Raw genomic sequence first — 11032 nt, 5'->3', positions numbered from 1 at the left:
CGTGGCCCTTCTCCACATGCGTTCCAAGCAGAACGTGGAACCTAGCTAGTGGAACAACCCATTTAGCCCTTAGACCTGGCCAGTCCCCCCTTGTGGGTGCCTGCTAAGATCTTTGAGTAATCGTCATCATCATCTTTCGTTGCTGTTGTCGCGTGATTTTTCATATTTTCAGTAGCTGTAGAATATCATTTGCTATTTAAAACCAAGCATCTATGATTTTTGTAGTAAAGAAACACTGTAAAGATCCCTTGTGTAGTAATTTCATGTCTTATATATGCGCAATGTCTTGTTCTTGTTCAACAAAGTTGACAAGTATGAACATATAAACTGGGCTTAGACGTTTACCTTTGGCTGTGAGTATATAAGACTATTGCGCAATATCTAATTTGCTTTGGCCGGGAGGCTGAATCGAGTCACAGTTAGTTTTGTAGCAACCGGCGCGGCACTTGTTTAATTGTTTCTAGTTGTTACGTTGTATCATTGATACCAGGATTTTTTAAGTGCGAATGCACTTCTTAAGCGAGCCTGAATCGTCCGCCGCCGTAGTCCGCATAGCAACAGCTGCGGGTGCGCGCGCTCCTCGTCTTCCTCCTCGTCTTCCCTAGCAACGGGGGGAGATGGGCGCGCGCTACTCTCCTCCTCCTCTCTCCGCTCAGTGACTGCGGGTGTTGGGCGCCTCCTCTCCACTTCGGGCGGGAGAGCTCTCGCTCGCGTAGCGGGCGCTCCGCATTCCGACGCGTGAGGGCGCTCGTGTAGCCCTCGCCGTAACGGCGGGCGCTACTTCCTCCTCCTCTCTCCGCTCAGTGACTGCGGGTGTTGGGCGCCTCCTCTCCACTCCAAGATCACGATATCCACCGTAATCGCGCAATCAACAACCGTGCATTCGCACTTACACACTCTCCCCCTCGGGGAAGTGCGAGGGAAATTTTTTTTTGGAATAAATTTATCCTTTCAGACAGACCGACAACAAAAAACAGACATACAGACAGACCAAAATTTCTGGGTTTAAGTAGCCCAAGAAAGACTATCGTCTTTAAAAATATATATGAAGTAATAAAAGGCGGGGTTAAGTAGATTTCACTTCCTTCTGGTCTCACTCTTTGTAGAGCCACGAGTGTGAATTAAAGGAATGTCGAATGAGTAATCGTCATGGGTGTCATTAACAACTTCGCTTTCCAACCACCTTGACACGGTGAATTGGCGCGCATTTTTTACTGCGAAGGCCTGAATTGTCGCTGTTCTTGTTTCTAGACCTGAAAAGTTTCTATAGAGTAAAATAGTACAATATTGCACTATTGAGTACAATATTTAGTGCAATTGTTCTTTGTCCTCATCTTCTTCATAATATCAGTAAAAACGTTGCTGTCTCGCTTTCGCTCGCTGCCGTTTGTTCTTTTTATTTTCTTGTACTTGTTATTTGAGTTTTTTGCTTCCGTTTTATTTACTTTTTGAGGCCAGTGTTTACATTCAGATGATTCTGAACAGTCATTATTGTATCTGCTTGAAGTGGCCATCACTTCCGGGAATAACATCTCCGCCTTCAGTGTACCCCGTCTGGCGTAGCAAGCTACCCCGTCCGCACAGCTACCATTTTCTGCTTTCAGTTTACAGCACTCTCTATGGCTACCTTTGGATTTGGGTGCTAGACTATATTAAATAAGAGCGCTTTGACCAAACGATCAGCCGTAACAGGAAACGGCGATGACGGTGGAAGAGTTGCAGAGGCTCCTAAGCTTTTGCAATTGTACGAGTGGCGTCATCATAGTTTGCCAGTTGTTAAGCATGTGTGTGTGTGTGCGGTGGGGGGGGGGGGTATGTTTACGTCATTCTTCAGGGGAATTGTTGAATTGTCCCTGAGTCTGCGTCTGCCGTAATAATTGCCCCTGACCAATACCTTTCAGTGGGTACGTGAGAACTGTGTACAGATGCTCCAAAAGTTAAACGGAACGCGAGAGCGGTGGCCGGAGTGGGCGGGCGAAGCTGCATTCCAGCGCGATCTATGAATAGATAAGCCGCAGATAGCGAGGCTGTGTGGACACATCTGGCTGGCCTATTTCCATGTTCTCATGCTCACCTTATCGCCGGCTCAAGCGAAGTCTCGCTTCTCTTCGCCCATCGCTGCTCTCTAGGGGCGCATCGAATGCTTCATGCACAAACCTCTTTGCCCGCGTCGGGAAGAAAACAATTCTTCAGTGGCGTAGGGGTTCCGTTTCGATAGGAATCCACGTGCCTGCCGTAGCTTGCGATTATTTCCGCGGCAAGTTTGCTCTGCCATGAGCTTGATACACTCGCGAATCATTCCAGAGCAGCGGTCATAATCATACTTGGCTCAAGGAAACGCATAAAAATGTATAAAAGCGCAGTTTATGCGCGTATTGGCTGCATTGCTTTCATAGATTTATTGGGCGCTCAAGGAAATTGCGGAGGCGGGCCGATCAGAAGTCAGTTGATTAAAAAAATTGGTTTCATTACACAAACTTCACTAAAGTATGTTAAAAAGTAGGGTATCCCAGCTTGATACGAAGTATTGGAGGCACCCCTGGCAAGCAGGGATGGCAGCAGAGCGGCTTCGCTTGAGCCGGTATAAGGCGAGTGTCAGAACATCAAGGTGGGCCAGCCGGATGTGTCCACGCATCTCGCTATCTGCGGCGTATCTATTCATAGATCGCCCTTGAATGCAGTTTTGCCCGCTCTGGCCACAGCTCTCGTGCTCCGTTTAATTTTATAGCACCTGTACGGTGACCGGCTGTCAAACTGTAATTAGTGAATTGTCTGTGAACGTCGCGCCGCTGCTGTCATTGTCACAGGACAACCCACCGATATGTCTATGCAGTTCAGCCTCAACCTTCAGTGACCCGAAAACTGCGCCCAGCGCCCGGCCACTGAAATCTAAACAGTGACCCGAAAACTCTGCACAACGCCCGGCCACTGAAATCTAAACTTATTGCACGTCAAGCTGCTGGTCCAGGGGGATGGCTATAAACCTCAAAGTGCAACGGTAGGGCTAATGTCATTCAGTCGCACACCGAATGGGTGCGCCACGCTTCCGTATGCCTCAATCCGCAACCACATGATGGGTAGGAGCATATGGGACGTAACGCCCGCACTTACGCCCATATTAAGCCAATGTGGTCTGTAGGCGGCGAAGCCAATTTGTGTTTCTGTAACATCAACCCGCAGGCAATCAAAATCTTTGTCAGGTTTCGTTATCCGAATATTGAGACACCACTTTTTCGAAATTTAGGGTAATTAATGCCGTACGTTTTCTCTCACAATAAAATAATCTTTGCACCGCACGAAACCCGATTTTAAGAACAAGTAATGCATAATGAAAGGTCGATTGAATCAGATTATGCGCATAATTTCCAGGCTAGAAGTATCCTCCTGAACGACTTCAGAACATAAGGCTTTGTATTCGTAACAGCTAATTGTTACTGTTAGAATAAAGAATGACACATTAGACAATGGCAATTTTAATTTTGTACCAGCCAAAGCCTTGGTAACCTGGCTTCGCATACGAACAGCGGGCCCGCGCCTTCTATGATGGAAAGTATACGAACTGCTTCTTCAATCACACTTCGTCATATATCCACGCCTCCTTCTTTATGATTTGTAAAAACCTCACGACTCTGCATTTGAGAGACTGTACAAAAATGGCTAAGTTCAAAAACGTGGGACTTCCGTCCCACGAGAAAGAATGTTTTCTCCTTGGCGTGCAGGGCGCTCACGCCCCGGTAAGAGTTGCAGACATTTATACGCAGCCGATTGAAGGCTTCATTTTTTTTTTTTGCATTGAAAGTTCCCACCGGAACCACTATTCAAAAGTACGTGCGAAAGGCGCTTTTAGCACCAGAATTTTATGAGGACAAATATAGAGACCGTGACTTCGTGAATTCTCGTCCAGCGCGTTTACATGTGAGGACATCGTGGCAGAGACTCTAAAGATATTAAACGGACGCTGAGTTAGTAGTAAGCGCATATGCCTTGCGGTTGGGGTTCAAAAGTTACATTTTTCGGGTCAGCCAAGTACGTATATCTTCGTGGGTGCGCAAGAGCTACGGAACATTTTGTGCCAAACATGCAGTTCCCATAGGGCCGGGTTTCCTTTTAAAAATTGTCTACGTTTATGACGTTTTTGTTGCTGCTGAATGACAGTGTGGGGTTATTAGTTGGTTAAAATTGTAATAGCAATATTATTGAGAATATATTGCTCCCAAAACACTTTTAAAATTGAATTCAATAAAAACAATAGAAGAATAAAGTCGTAATTTTATTATTCGTTTTCAGTAACATTACTTGACGAAGGCTCAATTTTTTTAGTTAGAAGATGAAGGTGCCCTGAAATTCCAAGTGAAATTAAAATGAACCTATTTATATTCCAGCCACTGATTTTTTCATGCCAAAGAAAACGGTTTGCAAAATTTTTTTATAGATAGAACTTGAAAATCTCGTGTCGGCATGGCGATGGGAAAATAGTCCTGTGCATTAAATACTATTTAAACTACAATATTACCCATGGCGTATTTGGTTGGAGCACAAAAACAAAATTGTGCCCTGCATTATGCCTATTTGGGTGTTTTCTTCTATGGACTTTTGGGAGAGAAATGGGTATGTAATGCTTAGTACCAGTTGTGAGCTTGCAAACGTGCCTGTTTTTTTTCTTTCTAGAGACTTTTGACGAGTCATTTGTTTACTAGGAAGCTACTAATTTTGTTTTTGTTTCTATGGGTGTTATTCGGAGGATTTATTTTATCATTTCCCCAGTTTCGAGATACTCTAACAGAGCAAGATGCTCACACTTCTAGCTTGATGCCTAAAAATCTTCTTCTATTTTATAATGTCGAAAACCACTGTGTCCTCTACCAATTAATTTATTTATAATAGCATTACACAATGCCTGTAAACTCGTGTCCTCCAAAAGGATGAGTAGAAGCACTCAAAGGAGGAGTTTGGCCCGGCCGTAAATTGCAGAGTAACTATTAGACTCTCTCTCATGTCAGACATGCGCCAACACTCCAAACCAGCAGAGCCGCTTTTGTTTGAGGACTTAACCCTGTTTAAAGAGTAAAATGTCTGCAAGAACATATACCGCTTTTTGAGCTGGTATTTTAATTCGACTTCGCTTGAGCTACACGAGCTGGATTTATGTTTCTCATACGACGTGGAGATAGGCTTTAACTACGGTGCCCTTTTACATCCTACGTCTGTAACTGCCATATCTAACAATCACCCTATTGTATCACAAACGCACATCATTCACATAAATCAGACATACCAAATATGCCAGAAACTAAGTTGCCATTCCCTCTCTTTATTGGAAAACCCTTGCTCTCTGTGCCTTTCTATTTTTGAGAGAACAACTTCTAGCCTAACTGTCTTCTAATTCAATTGGTAGTATTATTCACATGTTGTAAAAGGTCCATCGCATCTATCTGTGTCCATAATAAACATTCAAAAAGACGACAGCAGCACGAGATTTTTTTTGTCGGCGCACACAAACGCGACTTTTGGGGCGCAATGCCCATTTTACAGCGTACCTGGTCCTGTGCGGCCCCGGCCGCTGTCGCTGCCGAAGCTGCCATGGCCTCCAGGACTACCGCTACCGCCGCCTCTCTCGGCGGCTCCTCCGAAACCGGTGCCAAGTCCTCGATCGTCAGGGATTCCCCCGAAGAGTCCGCCTGAGCCATCACTACCACCCTCTCCAAAGGGTGTACCATAGCTTCGAGGGCCACTTGGTCCTGGTCCTTGACTGCTTAACCTTTGTGGTGTTTGCACTGGCATTTGCAGCGAGTGGCCGGCCGCTAATTATTCACAGAAATAAAACAGAAAGCTCTATCACTATTTGCAAACGCTGTAATATTATTAGTTGAAGGAAAGTGAAATTGACATTACGAGAGAAAAAAACGAAAACACCCTATAGACTTGTTTTGGTAAATAACGCTCCTGATTGCGAAGAGGGTATGGTTGATATATTCTAGTTTTACAGAATACAATATTGTCGATGATAGCCACCTAAATTGTTTTCTTGAAGGTTAGTGGCCGTTTATACAACTTATAACAGGCAGAATACAAAAATCTTAAACCTGTGCGAAACGACGTAGTGGTGAATATCGCTAACCCAAGCGACTATTTTTACAACTCCTGTTTCGTCTTACAAAACATAGGTAAAGCACTAATACTGTGTTTTTTACTAAGCAGCTTTCACCTACAGAAACATTAACAGCTCTATTGGAGGTTCACTGCCCCAGCGAGAATAGTTGAGGGAAAAGCACTTTAGGGGCTCTCGTGTTTCGTCGTAGCTCGCCCGCTGTAACGCTGCTATATGTCAAGCGACTGCCGGAATCAGGCGGCGCAGCGAGATAACCGACCGAAGGTGAGTAACACACAGGTTTCGAATAAGAAGCGGTTTATATAGTCATAACCGTCCGAAACCAGTGAACCCCTGGCGGTTGTCATACATCTCCCCGTTGTTTAGCGCAAACTGCCGGTACATTTGAAGCAAAATATAGGCGGTTAACCGGCAGCCCCCACATTCATTTAGTTAGGAACGCTCGTTGGGTTGGTTTTTACGAAAAGCCAAAAAAAGTGGCAGTGCAAGAAAAAAAACGGCGCGTTCCAAACTGCGAGTAAGTATAAGGTGAACTAGAACCGCCAGGTGGGTCTCTCAGGGCTGGTCGGTGGGTCCCGTTTGCGATGAAAATTTCTGTTGAGGAACTCTTGTTTTAAGCAGCGTCCCTGGCGGCCGTTGTTCACCAGGTGGCCTCATAAGTTTTGTTTGTTGAATTTCTTTTTGTTTATTGCGTCAAATAGTCGTATTTTTTTCGTTTGATGGCATAATGTTGCCTTGGTGTAAAGACGTTTAGGTAGTGTAGGCTCCAACGTACAGGAGTTCTTTTGGGAATGCCGGTGCTCCATACATTTTTGCTTCATAGCAAAATGGGCCCGGACCCTTGATTGGTTTTTCCCCGAGGGACACACCTTTTTCTTATAGTGCACTGTAGTAAGGCGCAGCAAGTGCGGGAAAAAAGCAAGCACAAAAAGACCAGAACTCCAGCTGGCGCTGTTTCACGAAGGAGGCGCGCGAGCACTGCAAAAGCGGGAAATTTGAAATGCGTTCTGCAAACCTCCATTCAATTCAGCAAGACAGCCGTGCACATTGAGGCGAAGAGCGTGAGGGTGGTAGTAGTGAGCGGATAGCTGTGCCACCACCTATTATAATGAATTACTGCTTTGCACTTTCCACTGGGTACAGGCTGAGTGGAACGGCCTTGATCTGTTCAACAACAATTCCATGAAGCGTTATTTCGTATCACAAAGAAGTGCCTTTGTGTTTCTATTACGAAATTATAAAACGAACTAGAATTTGAAATCACTGAACTTGCGGTTGGAATTATACTTATAACTACAATGTTGACTGCTGCGCGCTACGTCAGACTTCCGTGGAAACTATGGCGAACCATATTCGAGCTATTTAAAATGTTGGCAATATTTATACAAAATATATTATTTCTTTTCACTGGGGCTTTTACAATATCAGCAGAGTACCCAACTGCTGACCAGCAACTGCGCACAATACATCAATTATCGTGTATGCTTTGAACAGGAAAGCGCCTTATAATAGCCGATAAAATATGGCTAGGACTAAGTAAATGCAGAAAGAAAAAATCGGCTTTAATCCACGCTGTGAAGGTGATTGGAAAGCAAAGCTTTAAATGACACATACACCCATGCAACGTCACTTGAATTCAAAAACTTTGCGCTACAACGAATGAAACCGGAGATTCTGCTAGCCGTTACTTGGAATTCGCGGGGGCGGCGTCCCGAACGCAGCAGCGTCGGCCACGGCCGGGCTAGAGCAGCGGACGCCGCCGCTGTCGCCCGGCCATGAGTCGGGAGAGAGAAAAAGGAGAGGAGCGTCTTTCGAAGAGTGAGACAGCGGTACCTAGCCATCCTGATGTGCTAGCTTGGGGCTACACCACAGCGCGACGCAACCGCATACACCGAAACAATTTGGCATGTGAGCTTAGTGATTCTTATTTATACCGATTTAAACTAGTCAAATTAGTAAGTTTGAGAATTGCGAGAAAGTGGCAGTACTTTTATAGTCGCTATTTATCAGGACCAGTTGCTCCTTCCGCTTTTTGTAATACCTCTTAAAACCGAACCGAATTCGTACTCATCAATTTAGAAAACGACGCCCATTCCTGGCAAGCAGTGCGCAAAAGGTAGCGTTTCTCTAGCGGCCAGATGTCTGTATGTGGTCTCTACATTTTGTTTTTCCGCCCTTCAAACCAATCCTTAACGTATCTTTGCCGTACGACCGCTTTATTCCGTCGGGTTCTGGTTACCCAGGAGGTGCTGTCTAACAAGTTAACCAAGCCGTGAGAAGCAAGCGCACAAGGGAGCGAAGCTGCGCCAAAACAGGACAGCCGTTGCGAAAGTAGACGACAAAAACGTACCACTGACACGCCCCGCCGGCAAGCAGGCACGTCTGCTCGGGGAACGCTGGGTAATTCACCGCGCCAACTACAGTGTGCTCCATGAGTGAAACCTCCCCCCCTACACCCTCCCTCCGCCCCCCTTCTCCTCCCTTTCTCCCCCCCCCCCCCCCCCCCCCCCCCGCCCAGCTTCAGCTTCCGCTGCTTTGGGAGTTCATTGTCCCGCACGCAGCAGAAGAAACGTTGGCTTGTAGAGGTAGAAAGCTTTCCTTCTAAAACTAATGGCTTTGTATACCAGTAAGCAGTTTTCATTTTTTCTGTTCTCAATCCATCACTCTTGCACATTTAGAACTTTCAACATAGTTGAGTCATTGCGGACACCAATGTAGTGGATAGGCCGTTCTGCCATATTACTCCTTCCGCATTTGTCGGAAGAGTTGCAGTGTGAGTATACCAGTAGAAAAACGCTACTGAGCTGTACAGAGTGGGAGTTTTTTTAATTAATTTTTTAATTATTATCCTAATATTTTGCAAATATTGTCCCCCACGTGTTTTGAGGCCACTTCTTTGTCCACACATGGCACAAATCTGTCCCTTTTTACTAATACTGTATCGTTTAGCCTTTCCTACGATAAACAATTGTATTAACAACGTGTAAAAATGGCATAGTCACTTATTAACAGACTAAACATTTTTACAGCAGAGCTCCTATACAACGAACGTGGAAGCAACTACTTAAAAAAAATACTGGAATATGCTTTTTCTAGTTTTTACTACGCTCTGAACATCGGATGCTGGTTTAGTTAAGGCGCATGGCCCAAAACAAACACCTGTATAACAACGTCGCTTTTCACATGTGCAAAAGTCTTGCAAATAGACAGAATTCATCACGCGTGCTACACTTCACAGCAACGTCATTAAAACCGACGTTTATGCATCCACCGGTTCGGTGGGATACACCGCCCACGTTAGCTTAGGTAGGAAAAGTTTTGAAGCTGAGAGGTACAGTTTGTCCAAGGGCGACCATTGGGAAGTATTCACTTCAGCAGTATTCCCGTTTTTTTAGGCTACATTAGCCGAGTTGTGATCAGTGGCTTCTAATTCCTCGCACAGCCTGCGCATGGCCATGCTACTGCTACGGGAACATACAACAGCGGAAGGGGCAACGATCAAAACTCCACGTCCTACCTACTTATCCAGGATTTGATCTTCGGCAAATAGCTCGGTACTCCCGTAAAGGTGCAAGGTGAATTATCCTTAAGAAGGCTTTAACCGCTGGCCCAATAAAAGTTTTTTCCAATCCAACCAATTAAGAAGTCCGTCTCTTCGTTTTGCCCGGCATTAGGCAACGACCATTATCTTCGCGGACCATGCCTTTTAACGAAATGCGGTGCAAATATCTTTTAACAGATACGCTTTGTTGGTTGAAGTACACGATCTCTGCGTTGTATAGCTGGCCTCCGTGCCTTGAGCTTCGCCTCGCCGGCCGGCGGCTTGGAAAGCGAGACTTTTCTTGGTACGACTTCTACCCACTATTGACAAATGGCAGAAAACACCGCCACGTCCCTCAGCCTCCCGAAACAGCAGTTATCGAGTTAAACAAAATCAGTTGTTAGCAAGTTGTCCTTTCCGCAGTAGATAACGTAAAAAAATGCTCGCGAAAGCATAGGTGGGTTCAAGCACGGTCGCTAGCTCCGCGCCCCTACCGTTTCTCTTTCTCAGGAGGAGAGAGAGATAGAAACACTGTTGTTGAGTCATCTGGTTTAGTGGTGTGTGTTGACCGGCGAAATAACTCTGGCGGCGATGGTGGCAGCCCTAGTGACCAGAAGCGTTTGCACGTTTATGTCCCAGCTGCCCAGCGCACCCTCCCACTGCGCATCCCCATTTACAAACGCGAAGAGATCTTGGGGACGTGCCCGCGTAGAGTGGTCAAGACGGCGGGGGTGCCACAAAAGAGGCGATTCGGTGAGGAATACTGATCGGTGTAGATAGTTTGTCATCATCATTATCATCATCATCATTATCAGCAGCAGCAGCAGCAGCAGCAGCAGCCTGCATACGCCCAATGCCGAGAAAAGGCCTCCCCCATACATCTGCAATTACCCCGATCCTGTGCTGACGGCGACCAATTTATCTCCTCAAACTTCTTGATCTCATCTGCCCATCTAACTTTCTACCGCGCCCTGCCACGTTTCCTTTCTCTAGGGATCCACTCCGTTACCCTTAATGATCGATGGTAATCTCGCCTTCGCATTACATGCCGCGCCCACACAAATTTCTTCTTCTTAATTTCTACTAATAAGACCTTAACACGTGTTTGTTCCCTCACCCACTCCACTCTCTTCATGTCCTTCAACGTTACACCTATCATCTTCCGTTCCATTGCTCCCTGAGTCGTCCTCAATTTAAGTTAAACCTTCTTAGTGAGCCACTAAGTTTCTGCCCCGTAGGTGAGTACCGATAAGATGCAGCTGTTATGCGCTTTCCTCTTTAGGGACAATGGTAGGCTGCCATTCATTATCTGAGAATGCCTGCCAAATGCACTGCACCCCATTATTATCTGAGCTGTAGTAGTGCCCGGCAAATTAGTGTAT

General features: G+C 45.7%; 1 protein-coding gene across 1 annotated transcript in view; it reads right to left on the bottom strand.

Annotated features, from left to right (window-relative positions):
* LOC144160518 (uncharacterized) overlaps nt 1-5687 on the bottom strand; it is a 70579-nt gene extending 64892 nt beyond the window's left edge. The window contains exon 1 of the mRNA XM_077691785.1: nt 5538-5687. Coding sequence (XP_077547911.1) covers nt 5538-5687 — 150 coding nt within the window. The remainder of the gene's footprint in view (nt 1-5537) is intronic.
* Nucleotides 5688-11032: the final 5345 nt, after the last annotated feature.

Source organism: Haemaphysalis longicornis, unplaced genomic scaffold (genome assembly GCF_048455015.1).
Source record: "Haemaphysalis longicornis isolate Haplotype H1 unplaced genomic scaffold, Haemaphysalis longicornis Haplotype H1 scaffold_101, whole genome shotgun sequence".
Lineage (NCBI taxonomy): Eukaryota > Metazoa > Arthropoda > Arachnida > Ixodida > Ixodidae > Haemaphysalis > Haemaphysalis longicornis.
Note: the sequence above shows the minus strand (reverse complement) of the source record. Positions and strands in the feature narration are given on the sequence as shown.